The sequence below is a fragment of the Lutjanus erythropterus genome, chromosome 12 (assembly GCF_056507025.1).
Source record: "Lutjanus erythropterus isolate fLutEry1 chromosome 12, fLutEry1.hap2, whole genome shotgun sequence".
NCBI classification, from domain to species: domain Eukaryota; kingdom Metazoa; phylum Chordata; class Actinopteri; order Lutjaniformes; family Lutjanidae; genus Lutjanus; species Lutjanus erythropterus.
In genome coordinates this window covers 7,877,975-7,900,197 of record NC_139328.1, presented here as the reverse complement: position 1 = coordinate 7,900,197, position 22,223 = coordinate 7,877,975, and the positions used below count along the sequence as shown (strand labels likewise).

Here is a 22,223-nt window from a genome sequence, read left to right as displayed (position 1 = left end):
CTGCAGAAAGAGACGATAAGACACAAGAGACAGTATCTTCAAAAACTGAGCTGTCAAATGCAAAGAACAAAGCTGATTCATAACAGCACCTGACTTCCACATTTGTTCTTCACATTCTTTGCAAGTCCAATCTTGCTGAAAAATAGTAAACCCTGTTCGCTGTATTTGGAAACACCGGAACACACCACCCAGGTAGAAAAGGTTTAATACAATAAAACTAAATCTTTACATCTAGTGGTTAGAAGACATGGCTCAATTTCAATTATTGTACATTCCCTGTGAAAATCATACCAGTCATTACAAGATATTTCAATCTAAAATAGGATTTACAACAAACTGTAGGAAACTAAAATATACTTTTAAATGTACACACAATTGTATTAAAACAAAAAATAAAGCAGAAATTCAAGTGTCTCTCATACTTTTGGTGTGTCCAACTGGGCTAAACAGTTTTATAGTCTCTGAAAACAAGGTTCCAAACACTTGGAAGATTTTTTTTTCTCCAACTTATTGTAAATGCCGCCTAAGTTGAGTTGAGATTTCAACTTCATTAGTTCTGCCTTGAAACAGATACTTTGGAGCATTCCCGTTCATTTGTTGCTCCATAGCACACAGACACTGAGCCAGAGGATGAACGAGAGCAAAGCAGACCCCCACACACATCTACATGGATATATCAGATGGTGTCCAGTTAGAAAATTTTAACATATCGCCCAACCCGAGTGGGAAACTGGAAATAGTAATGAGCTTGTCATTTTCAAATTTCTGACTCGTCATCAATAAACTGCAAAGATGGAACATTAAATTTTGGTGCATCATTCTCATCCTCTGCAGCACTGAATGCTGCCTCCTCTCCAGTGTGGTTGTTATTACTGGTGCCGTTGTCTGTCCCCAACACCAGGGGCTTGTCCTCTGCCAGCGCAGGCCCCGGGGGTTCGTGGTAGGATACGGTGGAGTTCAGACCTCCCTGCTCCTGGCATTGTTCTTTATTCTTCTTTCCCAGGTTCCAGGGCAGCGGTATGTGGCCTTTGTAAAAGTTCCAAGCCAAAAGGGCAAGAAGAGCAACTAGAAGGAGCCCGATGACAGCCTGCAGTCCAGCCACAGAGGGGCAGTCCGTCTGAGGATGGGGAGAAATTCTAGTCCCATCATCAGGGCCTGCTGGACGTATGCTGACTTGGTAGTCGGCCACAGTGGTTGTGTACTCATCTGATTTGGAGCGCTCCACAGACAGGCAGCGGTACCGACCGGCGTCAGAGTATGTGGCGTTGAGAATGAGCACTCCGTCACGGAGAAGCTGAAGGCGAGTGGTAGGGGTCAGAGGGCTGCCGTCCCGCTCCCAGGTGATTTTTGCCAGGTTGGAAGGCGAATGGCAACGGAGCTTCAGGTTTCCTCCAGGCCAGATGGACTGATTCAGAGGCTTAGCAGGATCTGAAAACACAACAGATCCCGCACAGATGTATTATTCAACAACCCACAAACAGCTTCCATTATGGTTAAACGGTAGAAAATTATTTCTATTTTGAATCTCAAAAAAATAAACATTAAAGGAACAGTTCACCCAAAAATGAAAATTCAGTCATTATCTGCTCACCTTTATATCGACTGAAGGTCGGGTTTAGGTTTTTAGTCCACAAAACACTGGAGTTGGAGAGCTGGAGTTTTACAGGAAAACTGTGTTGCAGAATCTCCCAAACAGTGGAAGTGAATGGTGACTACTTTTCAAATGTAAAAAAAACAAAACAAACAAAAAAAAAACAGACTAAAACATAAAATGTCTCCATACTGCTAGTCTGATGAAATGTGTCTCCTAAAGCCCCAACATGCCAAACTGACTAGAAAATACAGAATTCACACCATGTTTTTAGTCTAAATCTTCACTGTAGATCCTTAGCTTGGAGCCACATTCATGTGCACACTTTGTGAACAGGGTGTGTGTAGTGTGACGGTGTGAAAACAGCATATCGGGACTTAAGGACACTTGGACAAGCAGTATGGAGGCATTTTATGTTTTGTTCCCCAGTTTTATTGCATTTGAAAACTGGTCACTTCAGTTGTTTGGGAGATTCTGCATCACTGTTTTCCAATGAAACTCCAGCAGCATTTTGCAGACTAACAAAATAAACCTGACCTAAATCAGCATGAGGGGGAGGAGATAATGACTGAATTTTCATTTTTGGGTGAACTATCCCTTTAAGGTTCTTCAGGTAATAGTGTGTGCTAACTCACCAGCTTCTGGGCAAAGAGAGGCATCTCCATCTTTCACACTTTGGATTAGTTCTCTAAAGCAGAAGATAGAATAATTGAAGTTTGGATAGAACAGATATGAACAACACTTCTTGCTCAGCATGTCAGGACAGCTGCCTACCTCTGTGAACTAGAAAGGAGAATACATTTCCCATCAACTTTGTCCCAGCCACAGTACGGGTCTCTGGTTAGCACACAGTCCATACAGGATGAGGACCTCCCACAGGTGGCCAGCGGTATCTGTGCTGCTCCGTAGTCTGAGCCTGCATACAGCTGACCCTGCACACAATGGATCACACAAACAGAAATTATACTGATGTAGGTGCCTTACTGTTAAATACAATGAACATATGCTTGAGCTTTGATTCAGCTGTAATAAGCCATCTTGAACACCATTTTCCATGTTTCTGTGTCTTGACTAATGAGGACAACAGTTTTTGAAACTGGTCCAGTATTGAGCAAGAGGCCAGCAGCTAGCAGAAGCGAAACTGGGCTGTACTGTAATCCCTCTGGGAAACTGTGCAGTCGGAGTCCACAAGCTTGTTTTGCTGTTAATACAAATGTCTCACAACATTATGGAAAAGATCGCTACAAAGTGAGATCCTTTTTGTTTAGCCAGAAACAGACATTATATCACTCTGTTCAAAGTGACCAGAATTAATTGACAAACAGTAATTTTATCTCTGGTCCACCACTGCCTCAGTCTGTTACTTTGTTTGTGTGACTTTTAGGGCCCTATCTTATGCCTGGCACAAAGCCACTGTGCCGCCAGCACAAGTGATTTTGCTATCTTATGCCAGCGCAAGTGCCATTTTTGCCATGTGCGTAAGATAGCAAACGCGCTTGTGCTGGGTCTGTTATCTTGTGCAGAAAGACAACAGACTTTGCGCTTTGACCAGGTTTTGGCTGGTCTAAAGCGCAAGCACGTTTTACTCCAATGCGCTGAGCACAAGATAGCAAACATGCCAGTTGTTGTGATGGAGCTGGTACTCCATCTTGCCTATGTATGCTGGTCTAAACTGACAAGTTAAACAGGGTCTTAACAGGGCCCAAGACACAAAAACAAAGGATAATCCTGTCCAGGTGGTAAAATATCAAAGGTACCATTTAATGGTGCTGTAAAAGAGTTTTAAATTACCGTGACATTGGAGAATTTCAGAATCTTGATTGACTCTGGGGGCTGGAAGAGTTGTACTTCCTCTATGATGAACATCTCTCCATCGTAGTTCACTGCTTTCAGAATTGTGCCTTCCTCTGTTTTCATATAAAAACACAGAAACATGTTATATTACATGTTGCTCAAATACTTACCAGCAACACAGTATGTATAAAAGAAAGTAGTAGTGTCCTGCACAGATACAGTCCTGGACACACACACCTGTGCCCACGAACATCACGCGGTACTTGTTGCCATCTGCAGCCTGCACTTCGTTGACTATGATACGCGTGAATGTAGCTCCTCTTCGCACCAGTACAGGCTTGTGTCCTATTGGCTGGATAGCTTGGTCCATGAGGGGCCTATCTTTGATAAATTGAAGGGTCCGGTCTGGGAGGTCCAGACTTTGATTTATGCCCGCTTTACGAGCCTCATTGTCTATACACTGGCAGGGGGAAGAGGGGAAGGAAAGAAAAGAGAGAGAGAGAACAACAGAGTCAGAGGACAAAAAGAATCAGCTTCCTGCTGGGCTGCTCGTTAGAAAGAGTTGCCTTTTGAGTTTTGTCTTTGTTTCTGACACACGCACACGCACACACACGTTCAACAGTGGGCAAACTCACAGCTCCGGGCCGAGGGACAGGGACATCTCCGCTATACATCACCCACTTAACAAAAGAGGTTTCTACGGGGACTGGGGTCTTGTACTTCCCCTCCGCAAACACTCTGCTGATGTCAGACACGCGGTACGCACACACTGCAGACAAGTCAGATGTGTCCCTGAAACACACACACACACACACACACACACACACACACACACACACACACACACACACACACACACAGAGAAAGAAAATGTGAGCCAAGTGGCGTGCCAAAGACTATTAAAGAGAAAGACACCCTCCCCCCTCTAACACAAACATGTTTGTAAATTCAAACGTACGACTGTGGTGTGAAGACGGCGTAGAACACACAGTTCTTCCAGTGCTGCTGGGGGTCACACCAGCGGTAAGTGTCCTGGATAATGTACGGCAGCTGAGACTCCAGCACTGGGCAGTCCATTCTGGCCTTCAGGAAGGATGTCCATTTCTTCTGCAAGGTCCTCTCACCTCCAAGATCCCCCTGAGAGCACAGACAGACACCATAATGCCACAATGACAAGTGGAAAAACACAAATACAAACGGGATGCACAATCAAGCAGCGGAAAGGGTGGAATGAGCGCAACTGAGGAAGTGCTTAGACGTTTTGGGAAATGCTGCAACAAATAGGTACATGCATGATGAACTCTGTCACCTTGCAGACGCGGGCCACACGGGAGACCACCAGTTTGTTGTAGCAGTCGCACTCCACAGCTGTCTCACTGAAGAACAGGTAAACCTTGTCGTCATCTCCCACCTCGCTCAGATCGCTCTCTGGCATCTGAGCCATGGAGACAAAGTTGGGCTCTGGCAGAGAAAGAAGAAATGTGAATTATGACTCAGCTACTGAGAAAATCATAAAAAGGATAGTTGATATTATTTGAAATGGGGTGTGTGAGGTATTTACTGATAGTCAGTGCATTAGCTATGGCAATGCACCGATGTGGATATGGTCAGCAATAAAAGGCATTTTACTCACCTAAAAAAAATCTATACCAGTGTACACTGTATTTAGAATATTTTTCCCCCTTTACCTTGACATCAGACAGCAGCAGACAGGAAACCACCGTTATATAGGCCAAATATCAGAGTTGCTAGTAGACCGCTGCTTCTGTCTCTTAGTTTGTGTGATTGTGCAACTTTGTTTGTGTTATTGAGTGACTTCAGTGAATCTCAACTATGTACATTAGCAACATCTGTGTTCTGCAGGGTAAAGTTATTGATTTCACCTAAGAAGTTTGGTTGGTTTGGAGAGAGTGATTTTTGGCTTATATAATAGTGGTTTCCCATCAGAAAAGGCCGTCCAACAGCAAGGTAAAGCAGTGAAAATATTCTAAATACAGTGGACACTTATAATGATTTGATTGTGCTGTGCTCTCTTAAATGGGGGTGTGTCAACCAGCATCTACTGTAGGTAATACACAGACTACTGAGAAGCACCTCTGCAGCCCCACCTTAACACGTTCCATTCAATCACGTCTTACCGTGAAGCCAGGAGCTCTTGAACTCAGTGCGTATGGAGACAGGAGAGCTCCGCATCAGGACAGGTTCAGAGCCCAGGAAGTTCATTGATGTGGCTGAGTACAGGTTGTTTTCTGGCAAGACACGGGAGCAGACACAGAGATACGAATGAAAACATTCTGCTGTTTTAACTGATCCTTCTCATTTTCTTATCTGTTGTACACTTGCTACTCACCTGACATGATGGAAGCGTATCTCTGGAAAGGATCAAAGGGACACTTCCCTTTGCCGTCCTCTGCTTTCTTCTCAAGAGTCAGCTTTCCATCTGCATAGGACTGCACAGACACACATCTTTATATCCCACAGCTATTTCAGGGCCATAAAGGGAGATCGATATTATTTATGATTATGATAAATAAATTATTGCCAATAAATCTCAGACAAAAATAATATCTGATTTTACAAATTATGTCAAAACATTTAATTCAACTTCTTAGGTAAAATGCTCTATGAAAACAACCTTTCTTACCCTTAGGTGTGCAGAAAATACAAAAATGTGAAATTATCAGTTATCTTATCAGTATCGTCCCTTAGATGCAGGTATCTATTATCTGTATTGGCTGAAAAAAATCCCTATCTTCCATCTCTAGATTTTGATGTAACAAACTGTACAGTATCAATGTATACAGTATGGAATATGAAATGAGATGAGGGAGCAGTGTGGTTCTGAATTTGTCTCACCATGTAATCACATTCAGGATCAAAAGCGTTGGTTCCACAAACATACATCTTATCATCCTCTGTCTTATGCAGGATCCTGATGTAGTTCTTGCAGTCCATCTGTAAATGCATTTTAAAAAGCAAGGATCACATCTATTCACTATGCAATACATATAAAAAAAAAAAGCAAGAGCTTAAGGGACCCACCTCAGGATCTTTTCCTTTGTTTCCACATTCATCTTGTTGCTTTTGTGTCACTTCCCACTTAACCTAAAAGAGTGAAAAACAGCTTTCGTCACATTCGGTTTTTAAAAAGTTTTCTGTTGTAGCGCACAAAGAAAATGGTTTTTCTAAAACCCATATGCAACAACCCGTCACGATCGCATTTCCAAGAAAATACATCTGATAATGTTAGGTCAATAGAAACAACAGTTAGTTTTCTCATAAACTGCTTCTAAATTGTTCCAGTGTGATTGTGTCCAGCACAGACCTGTGGGTTTTTAATCTGTGCTGAGGGGAACCCCTGCCTTTCCAAACAGATTAGTTACTGCTGAATGTCGACTTCAGCTGCAGCTGATTGTCTGATATTGAGACTGTGGATTTTTGGCAGGCAGTAGTTTGCTTGCAAAAATCTTCCAAACAAAATAAGCAAAATCCTTCATAATATTTGATGATGTTCAGTTTTATTCAAACAACATGGACAGTAGATCAAACAATCCATGTGATTTCCATGGTAACTTTGGTATAATAACAGTGGGGGTGCATCTTTATTTCCTAAACACACAAAGTGCCAGAAGGTGCGTTTGATTTATTGCTTGGATGGCAACAGGGCTTTGCAGTATCTTCCATTTTAATGTGCATATAAGAGATATTTTGAGAGATTTTAGACATTCTCATCTCTTCTTTTATTTATGTGCCCAGTGTTCTGAAAATTCAAGATTCAGACAGAGATGTAAACAGTTCACCAAATTTTTAGGATTTTGAAGGTTTTGTCAACATTCAGAAATTGTGTGGCACCACCATTTAAATAAATCATTTGCTATACATGATGTTCTTTCTTCACCATACAGGTGATAAAAAATTGAATGCGTGTGTTCAGGGATGCATGAAAGCTGGGGCCTATGGGAGAAAATCAATGTGTAGTGATGAAGGTTAAAGCAGCAGAACCAGCAAAAGCTTAAATCTGCTTTCACCCCTGGTACAGACAGACAGGAAACATGGGGGATTCAACTGTGGACATTTTTTGACATGTGGTATTCACCCTAACCAGTAGACTTCCAGGGGACCCAAAGCAGCACTTTGTACACTTCAGCAAGGAAACAAAGCAGTGGTTAGGAAGATAATTTGTGCCGAGAATCAGAACTGAAGTGGAGGTATAACATCTGAAATCAGCAAATAACCTTCAATAAAGCTGGTTGGTTTTAGCATGTGTTTTAAGTGAATTTATAGTGCCTGTGTAAACTGGTTTTAAACATAGCGTCTTTTTGCAAAGCTGGTTGTCTTTCAGGTGGCATTTACTCAAGCACAGTGAGCTCAAAGCAAGCTCTGCCTGTAAGGGTCTGTTCAGGGCAAAGAATCTGGAAGGTTACACAAATGTGCTCTTAAAATTTTCTTAGCCCTGGGCCAAGAAAGCTCTGATAAGAAATTCCAAAAAGTGGACTAATGCTAACAATTAATGGGCTCTGCTCCAAGGTTGAATTGGCCTTAACTGTGTTGTTAACAAAGGTGCTCTTACTGAAGCTAGTTTCTTGGAGATGTCGTTGAGGTCAAGAGCATACACTGCCTCCCTGGCACCCAGCACCAGCAGGTCCAGATCTTCTCTCAACAGCATGGTGGAGTAGTTGAACACTCCCTCCTCACGAAATAGATGAACATTGTCCCCTATAGACAGGATATGACTGATTAACTCAGTGACCACCAGTGATTAAACCCTGTTTCCCAACTTAAACCATGCGAGCCAAGACAGGTTGACACATTGTAAGCCAAGGTTACACAACACGGACAGCAACACTCACTATGATAGGGCACAGATCTACGGGGGAGACAGTCCAGCGGTGAGTCTTCTTCAAGCGTCAAGGCCAGGCGCAGCAGCCAAAAGACACTGAGGGACAGCAGCGGATGCATGGCTCTTTTGTTCAGGCTAAGAGGAATTTAAGCTTTATTGTTTCTGAAACAGTCAGTCATACAAGGGGCGAAGACAGCGAGTGGCATCTATGACGTGATGAGGTCTGTGCTGACTGAGGGGCACTGGCCCCTTTACTGGCCCCGCTCAGCAGGCTGTCCATGGTGAGATAGATGGCAAAGACCAAAGAAACAAAGCCGAGAAGGCCTGAAAGAGACAAGGTTGTATGGATATCACAATCAATTCACCAGACATGAGACCTGATAGGAAAGAAGCTTTAAATATGTATTGCAAAACATTAAATAGAGAAATGAAAAAAAAAGGGCGATGTGAGGAGAAACATTTAATATGTGTGTTTAAAACAAAGTGAGAGAAATAAAGCAAAAGAGTAGAGGAATGGCCAGAAAAGGGCTAGAGTGAGCTAAAGTCAGCGCGGCAGTAATTCTGTCAGTGCCATAGTGATGTTAATGCAGGGCCATGAAAGGCATTCAGCAGGGTGCAGGGATGTCAACTTCAGCTCTCCTGCAGCACCAAACACAAGCACACAATGAGAGAGTCGCAGCGAGTGCCAAAGGCTGGTGCACAGGAGAGAGGAGCTCTTGCAAGAACTTTGTTGCAAAAAGCGGTTTCATACATACACGAACAGGAAACATGGTGGTTTGACTCAACATTACCACATCACCCAGTTAAAAAGACAGTTCACACTGCACACGTTTCCCTGGCCTTTTGCACTATTCATCCATCTAGATTGCTCTGATGTGAGTTTTGAAAACAAAACAAGTGAAGGCATCATCTTGGGCTTTGAGAAACTGTAACTGACTTTTTTTTCTTTTTTTTTTTTTTTTTTCCAATTTTCTGACATTTTATGGTCCAAGCAACTAATCAATTAAATGCACAATATGCAAGTTCTGCTGCAGCATAGTTTGATGTTGTCATGAGGTGGTGTTGCATCATGGGAGCTGTTATCTTCTCAGTTCAACAACCACCACTGCAGATGAAAATCTGACATGACGCAGACAGAAATCATGCTCATGGACAAGGTAATATTTAAGTTTCATTCATGTTACATTTAGTAACAGTCACTGACTGCCTTCCCTACCTTCTGATGTATCTGACATATCCTGTGTTTTCCCAGAAGTTATACTAACTAGCAGCTTGCAAGGAAACACACCTTGATACCTTTAATAAATTACAGCTTTCTCTGGTTGTTTGCTTACATTATCCCAAATGTTTCCAACAACAGTTAAACCCAAACAAAATATGTAACATACGTCTAGTGCAGTGTTTCCCAAACATTTTCCCAAAATTTTTTGAAATGACAAAACATCATGGCCCAAGTCCCAATAACCCTCATTAATAAATTCTGGTACTTAAATGAACGTTCCTGACAATTTTTACTGACATTTTTGCATCAATTAATGTGATCTTGACGCTTTATTTTAAACATATACATGTTAAAACTTTATAAATGAGAAATAAATTCATTTAGGCTCAGCTAACAGCCCATCTCATTGTTTTAATTTCTTCCTTAGTATTTTATTTATTTGGTGACCCAAATAAAATCTCCTGTGACCCACCTGTGGGGCCCGACCCAGTGTTTGGGAACAACTGGTCTAGTGTTCTTCTGACATTCTAATACAGAAATGGTACATGTTATAGCTTTAATTGAGAAAATGTTTGACCGGTTATTCAATAGTGAAAAAGATCATTAGTTGCAGCCCTATAATTAAACTAGATAGGTTGTGGTGGTCAGGTGGCATGCTGGTAAATACAGGCGGGTAAACAGCCAAACTTTTGTAGTTCATCCACCTTGCTTCCCTTCATTGATTGATACAGTTGCAGCTGCTCCAAGAATCCCCAAAAAATCCAAAGAAATATATGAAACGTTCAAGTTACCTTGTTTTGAGCAGTTTCATGTAGGAACTACTTTCTTTCTATGGTGGAAAAAAGTAGTTCCTACATAAAAATACATACATAGCACTGCACGTCAGAGAGAAAAATATGTATTTTTGCTTTTGGGGGAGGGGGTGAACTGTCCCTTTAAGTCTACCAACAGAGTGACAATTAGCCGGGGCTTTGCTCCTCTGTCTGCTGTAACAGTACCAGCTGTTGTTTTTGTGTGAGTTTGCCCAGCAGCGTTACTACAACCTGCAGAGTGGGTGTGTGTGCTGTGGGCGCTTCTTTCCCAACAGAGGTGTGTGTGAGTTGTGGCATGTCAGAGAATGCAGCCCCGATAAGATGTTTCACATATTTGTCCCCGGGGCCAAAGCCAGACTCACTCAACACCCATCTGCGCACACAGCCGCACACTCACTGCACCTTGGCTTTCACATATATATGCGCCAAATGACTCCTAGCAAAGAACAAGCCCGTCGGCAGTTCAGCATGAAGCAGCGAAGAAGTTTTAAATTAGTGGTTGAGTTAATAAAAACAGCCCGGAGCAAAATGAGAGTAGGCTAGTTAACTAGTCGTCTTGGTTAGTTTATAGTAGAATATGTTTTTTTTTAAACGTGAAATTAAGCTTCAAACTAACGACAAACTTTACGATCAAAGAGCAGCAGCTCACTCAAGCAGGTTAGCGTAACCGTCAACAATCAAAGTTTATCACTTACCTGCTCACTGACACGCCCAAGACTCCGGACGCTGCCATTAAAACAAACAATCCAAACACCTGTTTAAGCGCAAATTTCTTCATTAACTAGTTAACAGGTTTGTAGTAAAACTAAGTCGCAGTATTTACAAACGTTTGAGAAGTGGAGTAAATCGCTCACAAACGTGCCTAACGTGCGCTGAGACGTTAGGCTTTGATTCGCGCGAGCTGCTCCCAACTTCCTTTAATGCTGCTCGTTCTGCAGGTTCACGTGTTAAAACCGCAAAAGGAAAAAAAAAACAAAAAAAACGGGCGCTTCTTCAACGGCTCAGCAGCTCCGTCTTCTGTCTCCGTCTCGGTCCTCTCAAAGTCACAGCGGTTATCCGTTATTGTAGAAGTGGGGCTCCGCGCGCTCTGTGCGCGTTGAATGGCTGGCTCGCTGTCGCTCCCGTTGGCCCCGCGGCCGCCGCGCGCACCACCTTCAAACCTGACGTGGAGGCGGCGGAAGACGTTGATGCGTGAGCTGATTAACGTCTCGTTGTTCCCGTGTCCTTTATCTAGTGGTGTGTGGTGTTCTCTGTTGTCCTGCATGAGAACGGATGCTTTAACTGTTCTCATGTTGTCACAATATCAGTCTAAATATTGCTGGACCTGCACAGAAAAATATAATATTTTACATTTATAGCAGCATAACAAATTATACTCATATTAATACTTATTTATGAAACATTTTAGAGATTATATGTGGTACTATGGGAAGCCACTTATGTCTTGAAAATAATAACTTAGTATTTCAAAACAATGAGAAACCTTTTCAAAATAATTAAAAACTTTTTTTTTTTCAATAATGAGTTAGATTCTCAGACATTATTTTGAGATACTAACTTATTATATTTGAGATAAGGAAGTCATTACTTTAAGATTTTGCAATAAGTTAGTCATTATTTGTGAGATACTAAGTTATTGTTTTGGGATAAGTTTGTCATTAGAATTGATGCTTCTGTATCATACAACACAAAATATGCAATCCAAGGTTGTTTCTGTTGTTTTGTCCACAGCACAGGTTTATGGTATGGTGCAGCAAAGTCGAATAACAAAAAGTTGCCTCATCCAAAAATGATGAACAAATAAAAATCCAAATCCATACCTCTTTGGCAGGATACCAGCAAGAAAACAATCTCTATGAGCTCCACGAAAAGTATTTATTACAATAAAATAGTGTTAGATTCAACTGGATAACACCTATGGTGTTCCTCCCCTGTACTTCATCTTACATTATTGACATTTCAACTATTTTTTGTTTGTTTGTTTTTATTTAAATTACTTCCAGTTTTCAATAAAAATCAAGAGAAGAAAAAATGAACAATAAATAAACTTAAAAAAAAAGGATCACACACAAAAAAGAAAAAAGTAGATTGAATCTCCCCATATACTAACAAATAAGAAAGAGAAATGTGTATTTGTTCTGAATCGAAACTGGATTCCAGTTCCCACTTGGCAGTAGTGGAAAGGTCACCAAAGTAGAAGTGCTTCTCCTTGTTTCAGAATTAAACAATGTTTTTTAAAACATGGAGAAACATTTTGATTTCCAATATAACTGCATTTACTGAAGGGTGTGAGTAAATAATCTGTAGAAAATAAAAGGAATTGCTGAAACATTTTCTCTTTTTATCTTACTGTGATTATTAACTTGATTATGGGCAGATTGTCCAGAATTCTCTCCGATCATCTGCTCAGTATTGATTATCTAATGTCCTCATTCAATTTCATTTAGTCAATGACTGGGTCCTAAAAGGGGAAAAAAAAAAAATAAATAGTGCACTTCTGAGAAATCACAATCTATCAATTCACAACCAGGACAAATCACATCCATGCAAAAACAATTTAATGCCCTTGATATCTAACAAACACTATTCTGTGATAGTGATCAAGTAGACACAACACATTATATACAAGAAACTGTTCATTGTAAGAAGACACTTGATCACAGTTTGCCACTAGTACTCAGACACTTCAAATCTGCCGCAAGGACTGGCCAATTGACATAAATATCACTTGATGAGTTTCCCACGTAGAAATACAGTACATGGTGTTGATTAAACACCTTCAGGTCTGTAACACATTATACTTATGTTATTAAAGGTAGAGAGGTAGGGCGTGGTGTAATGCTGTGATAAAGCCAAAAGTCTTTGCCAGGGTTCAGTCTGAAACATAAAAGGGTTGTTCTTTGCCAAGTAAAGACTGTGTGCTGCTAATTGTTCTGTCTCTTTCCACTAGAGGGCACCGTCACACATGAATACAGTAGACTGATTTTCTTAGAAGAGGAACAGAAAGCACCTGGAGTTTTCCAGGCAGGTCTGAGCACCAACACGTACACCGTAGCAGAGAATGAGTAAACACTTTCAAATAAGCACCGACAGTACAGTTAAAGTTGAGTCATAAATGAGTCACAACAGTTGAGTCGTTGAATCAACGATACACTTAAAGGTTGCTTATCAATCACAAACAGTACTCGGGAGCAGCAGGCAGAGATTGTGCGGGTTTCAGTTTCCAGCCAGTTCGACTGTATTTTCCTTTCTTTTTTTTTCTTTTTTTTCAGTCATGTTACATGTTCATGGGAGAATTTCTGAGCCGAAACTTGAGCTTATTTCACTTTCAGAGCAGATAAAGTGTCTCGGGTCTCAGGTGTTGATCCTGGAAGTCTGTGGTTTGTTTGTTCTTAGTCTCCAGTGTTGCAGCGCTAACATCAGCAGCTCAGGGGCTCAGACAGGAAAACATCAGGCTCAGTTGGTGGTCCGGCATGTACCAGTGCTTCACCGATAGATCGTAGCTGCCAGTCACATAGATTCACTGTTGTTGTGGGTTTTTTTTTTTTGCTCAGACTTGGTTTGTAAACAGATTAATGCATGTAGACAAAGGCAGGCAGCATTTCATATGAGGTTTTATGAACCTAATCCAGTGTTTATCAGTCTAATCAGAGTCAATTTAAACATCCAACACCCACGTAGCAAAGACTACAAGAATGAAACTCGGAGAATTGTGTGTCTCCCTACAAGAAAGTGGCGGCATTTGTAGTCCCTTGTCTTCCACCTAGAAGGCACAGGATGAGTACATAGCTGCGGTGAGAAGGGGTTTGGCACTGAAGATTGAGTATGCTGTGACAGGAGGTCGTTCCTTTATGAGGAAGTCACTCCTGACTGGCTCGCCTCTTCTCCAGCTTCATTTTGAGCTCCTCGTTGAGTGCTGTGGAAACACAGAAGAAACAAACCAGGTCTGTTTTGAATACCTACACTTACTTGAGCACTTAAGTGTACGTTCACTTGCCGGAAACCAGTTCGCCATTGCTGAACCAATCCACAGTCTTTAGGGCGGCCATTCATACTGGAACGGTGACATGATGTACTACTACTGAGGAAAATTGGAGGAGAGCATTGTGACCGGAAAGGCGCGTCCTTGAAAAAATGTAAGGGGCGCAGGTTTGCTAGTATTATATAATATATCCTTTATCAGACATTTTAAGAAATATGGTCTGTTCTTTAATGTTCTATCAGACATAAACCACTTATGTCTCTTAAGTACGGTATATGTTTCTACATAACTTGATTTAATTGGTTTATTAATTGCATTCCTCCTCTCTCCCAAATGTGTCTTTTTTAATGCTGTTCCAACAAATCATCTGAGCTCGAGTGCACGATGTACAGTATTTGTATTTGCGGAAGTAAATTGATGTCCCTATTAATCAAGAGTGTCCCTGTGAGCTCTGATAAACTCAGGCACTGTCAAAATTAATGGAAATATAGCCTTTTATTTCAGCCACACTTTTTAAACATCTGCAGCCACAAAACAGTTGTTTTGCAACTTATGTTTCACACCTCAACACGAAGTAAAAAAGGAAAAAAAAAAGCATATGATAGATGGGCTGATGATGGATTCCCATCTTCATTGAGCTGTCATGCCGAGGTCAGTGCCTGACCGTTACTTTATATGGCATCTTTTGACCGCAGTGGAAACACAGACAACAGCAGACTTAATGAACTTTTCAGTTCCTTGAAAATGAATTCTTAGGACTAAAAGTTTGGGGTACTTTGGGCAGAAATGCAGCTCATGTCAAACAAGTAGGTGCTAACTATTCATAAATACAGCAAGTGTTTATTAGGATGGACCCACTGAGTTGACACAGAAGTGGTAATAACTCATGATCGACTGCAGCAGGCGAGATCTGCATGGTCTACTCACTCTGTGAGAGAGGTGAAGGGGAGAGGATGAGTCGTCTCATCGGGTTGGTGGGTGAGGCCGGCACTGGTGAGGTCAGGATACGCCGGTCGGGGGCGGGAGACCTGGACAGGGGGCTGCTGGGCCAACGGTCTGCGCCAGAGTGAAAGCAGTGATCATTAACACCGTGTGCCTGACACTGTCTGCATGTGGTTTGTCAGTGAGGTTAAGACCAACCTTGTTTTGGAGGCAGGGCGGGAGCCTTTGGCAGGGGGCTGGAAGGGGCAGTGTGGAGGATCCTCTCGCCATTCTCATCATTGGCAGAAACGTATGCTGATGACAGAAAGAGAATTGAAGAAAATGCATGGATAGACAAAATACAAGAATGCTGATAATACGTGTGTGCTGCGTGGTCGCCTCACTGATGTTCTCTTCGTAAGGCTCCTCCAGGAGGAACGGCTGCAGAGTTCCTGCTGTCTTCTCTACCAGAGCGTCGATGACCTCGTGAAGGTCAGCACAGGGGATCTGGAAGAAGAGGAAACCTGCTCTAATATGTGCCCAACACTGCTGGTTTGTTAATGGTGTTCACACTGAGCCTGAGACATTCACTGTGTCATCTCGAACCATTACAAAACCCTCTGTGTGCTGAGCTGTTGTCGTGTCCGAACAAATCCTGAAAAAGGTGTGGACTCGAGTCAGATTTGAGTCACGAATTTGATGACTTTGTCAAAATCAAAAAAGACTTGGACTTTAACACTAATGACTTGTGACTTCACTTGGACCTGAGCCTTTTGACTTGAAAATACTTGATACTTCCACATAAAAAAAGGTGACTCCACATATAAACTGTCGTTTGCTGAATCAACTAACGGTGACGTTCATTCTCAGAGAGTCAACACTTTGTTTGAACCAATCCAACAATCAAGTTGTGGGAGAGAACCATTAAGCTCTGAGCTCCAGTTGGAAAAAAATGATGCAAAGATAATTTAGTTCACCAACAAAAGATGAAAGTATGAAATCATGTGGGTTGAAAATTACAGATGCAGATGCAACAATTTCTAACTTTGTTCTACATTTGAAGTTTCACTAAGAACGTCATGTCAAGGCTCTGTTGTTAAAATGGCATTACATTTGATGAAGAGCACATTATGACTTGTTTAGGACTTGGGACTTGACTTGGGACTTTAGTGCATTGGTCCCACAGTCTATACAGATACAGCTATGTTTAAATCTGACAAGTTGTCACTCATGAAACTGTGCTTTTATCTGACAGCAAACAAGACAGAGAGCTGTTTGGAGATTTGCAGCATCAAATGGTTGATTCCTCACTGAACAAATCTGTTGTGTGTTGCGTGTCAAAAAAAAATGTGAATTAGTGCAGCTCTAGTATACAGATACTAAATCTACTGGTATCCCCGGTATTGGATCAGCACATGTTATCAGCAGATATCATGGATTAAAGTAGCGGGATCTGTACTGAGAAAAAGTAGGATGGATGCATCCCAAATCGGAAGTTTCCTCTGTAATAACACAATCTTGATCAACATTAAAGCTGTTAATATATGAGGTAATCAAACATATTAAGAATTGATCTTCAAATATTATGAACTTACAGGGTTTTCTACATCAATAACGTAACCACCTTGGTCCCTCTGCGTCACACGGTAATGTCTGAACACCGACCTGGAGCAAAAAGGAGAAACAGAAACCTTGTAACATTTGCGGTGAACGCTGCGTCTGACTGAGATTTGCAGCTGTGGTGTGCAGGAGTTCAGCAGGCGTTTTTACCCATTGAGGTCCTGCCGAGTGGTGACAGCCAGCGAGCAGCCGTCTCTGCCCGGACGCAGCAACATGTTGCCGCAATCTGGGTGCCGCTCTAAAAGGACTTCAGCCTCTGTTCGGGACACAGGGCGAAAACACCTGCACGGCACGCAAACATGAGTAAATCCAGAGTTAAAACTAAGCAGAGCTCTGCTGCACAATTAAAAACGTATTTCAGTTCACTAAATCCAAGTTTAGTGACGCAAACTAAAATTAAATAGAGTTTAATCCGCATGGAGAGGCTTGCTTTATAACTAACTTATAAAAAATTTATTTGAATGCATGTGGGACCAGGTAAGTCTAAAAAAAGGGGGAAAACCCATTAACTTTTGTTGTGAATTCCTTAATAAAACATTGCATTGTTTGCTAGCAAAAAAGGTAACCAAATATTAAATTGTTTGCTAGTTAGCTAAATAGTGAACTAAATGGTGCATTGTTTGCTATCTATCTAAAAAGTCAACAACAAAAAAGTTATATTTTTAAGAAAAAATGTTATTTTGTTAGCTAAAAACTAGTTAGCTTAGTTAACCTACTCATCAAATTATCAACTGCAGTGAAATAAAGAAGACTCAACTGGAATCAATTTGTCTCTTAACTTTCTTTGAGGAACTTGATTATTTTGCTCAATCCATCTCAAGGCATCCCTCTTAAAAGTTAAACCTCCTCAAGTCTAAGTTTAAAGTTTATACTGGATCACAGTTTAAATTGGAGTTCTGAGTTTTGGTGCAACACAAATTTAATAGAGAGGTTAAAATGTAATCTTTCCTAATTTTAAGATAGTTTTAAAGTTAAACCACGATTTAATCTGGTTTAAAAAATAGCCCCTGTTATGCAACCCAGGCTAAAGTCAGGCTAGGAGAACTCACGGTGGGATCTCCCCCACTAAAGGCACAGAGAGGGGCGAGGGAGGAGCACGTGTAGGAGTGCGAGTTCTCCTCCTGGACCTCTCTTTGTCCACCACCTCCTTCAGCATCTGCAGCTGGCCCGGCAGCAACGTGAGGCAGGACGGGACATTCAGCTGCGATCGGGACAGATGGGAGAAGATTTATGAGACGGCACAAGAATGAGACAGATTGATAAAAGGATGCAGGTGTGCAAAAGATGAATATTTACATCTATAACGGAGTAGAGGAAACCCTTCCACAGCTCCCTCGATTCCAAGTTAGGAGCCTGGAAAAGACAACAGCACTTTAACAACAAGCAAAAAGTGTTATTTTTAACATTGTGTGTGTGTGTGTGTGTGTGTGTGTGTGTTGAGTGGCATTACTGTGAGTTTGGTCTCTCCATCCTTCATGCGCAGGATGAGCCTGGCTGCCTCCAGGTTTCTGTCCCGGCTGCAGTCGTCCTTTAAGGACACAAACCCGCCGAGGTCCAGCTTCTCCACATACTGTAACACAGGGGTTTTCAAAGTCGGAGACTGTGGGCCTCAGACCAGAGTTGTCACCATACCAGAATTTCAAACTTCAAGATGATTCAAGTATTAAAATAAGACACTCAATTGGGCTGCATGATGTGGTAAAAAGACATATTGCGATTTTTTTTTTACTGAAATTATGGTTATGTTATGCAATAAGATTAGTGGGACAATACTGAAAGGAAAACCCTTGAAATCATGATGGTGTGATATTTGATGGGGTCAGGTACCAAACAAACAGGTTTTCTTTCATTTAAAGAAGATTTTTAGGCCGGGGCATCTATGCAGCACTACAGTACTTCTTTATGCTTAATGCTCTTTTTTCACACCTTGGTTTGGCTGGGTTTTGCATTTTGGATATTGCACTTGGCCATATTGCAATTTTGATAATATAGCGAATAATTGTGCAGCCCTAATACTCGATACCACAGCAAAAAGGGTGGAAAAAAGTACACACAATAGGATGTTTTTTAATTAACTTTCACACGGTGCTGGTACAGAAAAAGTCCCTGAACACTGGTTTTGCTGCAAGGCAAATTTCAGGCAGGGCAATAAAGAACTGAACTGGAGTCTTGAATGAGCACACAGACTTTGGGAAAAACAGTAAAATTTCCCAACACTGTATCTCTGAACTCTCTTTAATCAAATCATACATATTACTTTTGATAACTGATGTAACTAATGTCACTTTATTTCACTTCCATGCACTGAGTTTCCCTTGAAACTGTTTGGATCCCCCCTGGGGAGGCCCGCCACCCACAAACATGCTTCAGCACACTATGGTGTACAAAAAAACAAAACGTACACAGTGTTGAACTTACATGAGCGTCCTTGGCATTATTAAAGAAATACAAAGAATTCCCGCACAGACACGTCCACAGTCGTCTGGATGCCTGTCACACACAGACATAAACACACATATAAAACAAGGGGATTCACTGCTGTGCTGCTCACATCTGTGTAATGGATATTTCCTTTTTTTTTTTTTTTTTTTATCACTTCCACATTTCCTGTCCCAAGAGAGGGATAGAGAGTGAGCCTCAGCTGCTGTCGGTCTGTGGCCATGGATCAGTGCAATACCCTGCACCTGAGCCAGGCTCACATTACATGTCTATATTGCTTTAAAATGAGCCTAATGAGATGGGGGGGTGGGCCTGGGGGGAGGGTATCCCATTCTTTGTCACCTCATATATGTACACTTAACAAAAATACAAAAGCAACACTTTGGTTTTTGTTCCCATTTTTTGGTTAGCTGGATGTTGAAGTGAAAGATCTAAGACTCATTCCTGTGCACACAAAAGGTTTATTCGTCTCAAATTTTGCTCAAAAATCTGTTAAAATCTCTTTGTTCATGAGCAATTCTCCCGTGCCAAGATGATCCATCCTCCTGACTGGTGTGGCACGTACAGATGCTGTTTAATGATTGTTGCACAGGTGTGCCTTGAGCTGCTCACTCTAAAGATATTTATTAGGCACTGAACTATGGCTATTTCACTGCAGCCTACAGATAACATTTTTTTCCCCAGGAGGGCAAAGTCATGACCCATCTTAACTAAACCTAACCAACCCAACCAACAAATCCAACGAGCACAGGCCAATCAGAGGCAGAGTAGGACAGCTCATGGCTTTGCCCTCCTGCGAAAAAAAGTCTGTATCTGTAGCTTTATGTGAAATAGTCATAGTTCAGTGCCTAATAAATGTTTTTTTTTTTTTTCCAAGGCTACAGATAACCATTTTTTTCCCCAAGGAGGGCAAAGTCATGACCTCTGATTGGCCAGTGCTCATTGCCCTTGTTGGTTTGGTTGGTTAGGGTTAAAATAAGATAAGATAAAGTGGTCAAGTCTTTACTTGACCATCTGTAGCCATCTGTGAAATAGCCTTAGTTCAGTTTTTTTATATAATAGTTTTTCATTTTTATTGTGACCAGTCAAAGGCACACATGTGCAATAATCCTGCGGTTTGTCAGCATCTCTAGATGCCACATCTGTCAGGTGGACGGATTATTTTAGCAGAGGAGAAGTGCTCACAAACATTTTTAACAAATTTGTGAACAGAATTTGAGAAATAAACATTTTAAATGCATATAAGTCTGAGATCTTGCGCTGTTTGTATTTTTGAAGGTAAATTTTAAAAAAATATGCAAAATAATAACTGAGGATATTGTGAATTTCACTGAAAGCCAGTTGGTATTTGAAATATTGGATGTGCACTTCAGGGATCAGGCTGTCAGAGCAAATATGTCAACAGAGGAGAATATTTCTGAGTCAGCATTGATGTCTGTGAGATGAAAACGCTTGGCAGATATTCTGCATGTGACACGGATGTCTAGTTGAAGAGATAAGGGATATACAGCCGCAAATCCTTCCCGTGATGTGATTTAGATGACAGTGTTTTGACAGCAATCCGATCTCCGCGATTCATACGTCGTGATTCGTTCATAAATTGTTGCATGCTTGTCCTGTCAGATTGTGGCTAAAGCAGACTTCAACAGCGCAACACACCCGTGAAATAATGTGCACAGTGTCGCCTCGCCCATTCTAACACAATAAGGAAGTTGACAGCTTTCTGGGAATGGGAGACCAAGCCGGTGTGCGGTGCACTGACACGCAGACTGACCACCGCCATCCGCGGCATGCATCAGAAACAACATGGCACTCCATCTGCACCGGGTGTGCGCCTACCTTTTCTTTCGGTCCTCGCTTCTCCAGGTATCCTTCGTAGTAGCAGGGCGGGAGCTGCGCCCGGGGTCCCCCCGGCCCGGAGCGCTGCCTGACGGGTGCAGCCGCCATGAGTGTCGCTGGCTGGGCACCGAGCGAGGACAAAGGGGGCGCTGAGTAATTCGGGGAGTGACACGCCTTCCCCGATGAGATAGTGCTGTGGCAATAATCCAACAGCTGGCTGCTACAGCCTGCCGTGTCTGGGGATCATGCAGACGGGTGGATGTGCAGATTTAAACCGGATGGTTGGGGGATAAATGTCTAAATTATAAGGATGTTTATTTAGCAAAGAGGAGCAACTGTCAAAATGTCAGTAAGAATCAAGAGCAAAAAAATAAACCTGCATCTCTATGATATTTTCTCCATCAGTGTATATTAGGATTATAATGATACTGATAAAAGTCCATAATACGATATTTATCGTGATATTGAAAAAGAAAAAATGAATATCATAAGTATATTGATAAATGTGAGACAAAAACAATGGCTGCCTGTAAAAGTAGGATATTATGGCCATTAGTTAATGGGTTAAAACATGACAAACAACGACAGTACAGTTATTTACTAAGTAATAACACCAAAAATTCACGATATCATAATATCACAAAAAAAATTCACAATACTATATTTATCGCGATACTAAAAAAACAAAGAAAAATGACGACTTGAGTTTCATTAGTATATTGATCTATGTGAGGTAAAACCAACGGCTGCCAGTAAGAGTTGGATGTTCTTATTTGTAGTTAGTGGGATAAAACATGTCAGACAAAGACAATACAGTTCTGCATTAGGGACGTAACAATACAAAAAACCAAAGGGGTGAAAATACCACACTAAAAAGTCCATGCTACAATATTTATTGCGATACCAAATAAAAATAATAAATCTAATGTGAACAGCATTTTCTTTTTCCGTATAAAATTTGTTTATTTTTAACTTAAACTGCTTCTGCTTTCCTTCTTTGACAAAAATAAAATAAAAATGAGTGGAGTGCAAATAACTGGCGTGAACTGTCTTTGGAAATTAATGTTTTAATTATGTATGTACAACTGCAAAACTAAAACAATGCACCAGTCACTAGCAGTCCTTTTAATAAAATAACAAAAATAATAAAATGAAATAACTAC

The 22,223-nt window shown here is 41.3% G+C and overlaps 2 protein-coding genes across 3 annotated transcripts; both read right to left on the bottom strand.

Moving 5' to 3' along the window:
• Window positions 1-188: 188 nt before the first annotated feature.
• Window positions 189-11,041, bottom strand: LOC146317530 (semaphorin-4E-like). Of its 2 annotated transcripts, XM_084732556.1 has the most exons (15): window positions 10,955-11,041; window positions 8,236-8,549; window positions 7,956-8,101; window positions 6,428-6,490; window positions 6,242-6,340; window positions 5,736-5,835; window positions 5,524-5,634; window positions 4,695-4,846; window positions 4,344-4,522; window positions 4,021-4,177; window positions 3,623-3,845; window positions 3,383-3,498; window positions 2,366-2,523; window positions 2,227-2,279; window positions 189-1,428 (listed from the first exon to the last, which is right to left on the bottom strand). In XM_084732556.1, exons 2-15 carry the CDS (start codon window positions 8,342-8,344, stop codon window positions 758-760), a joined length of 2,337 nt encoding a protein of 778 aa, XP_084588682.1. In that variant the 5' UTR covers window positions 8,345-8,549; window positions 10,955-11,041; the 3' UTR covers window positions 189-757. The 2 variants fall into 2 exon arrangements, with proteins under 2 accessions (XP_084588682.1, XP_084588683.1); XM_084732557.1 differs by lacking the exon at window positions 7,956-8,101.
• A 1,076-nt stretch (window positions 11,042-12,117) lies between these two features.
• Window positions 12,118-21,941, bottom strand: stap2a (signal transducing adaptor family member 2a). Its single transcript, XM_084733209.1, has 11 exons — window positions 21,061-21,941; window positions 19,201-19,272; window positions 18,233-18,352; window positions 18,079-18,135; window positions 17,832-17,983; window positions 16,933-17,064; window positions 16,758-16,827; window positions 15,567-15,669; window positions 15,382-15,477; window positions 15,169-15,297; window positions 12,118-14,175 (listed from the first exon to the last, which is right to left on the bottom strand). Exons 1-11 carry the CDS (start codon window positions 21,166-21,168, stop codon window positions 14,120-14,122), a joined length of 1,095 nt encoding a protein of 364 aa, XP_084589335.1. The 5' UTR covers window positions 21,169-21,941; the 3' UTR covers window positions 12,118-14,119.
• Between the last annotated feature and the right edge of the window lie 282 nt (window positions 21,942-22,223).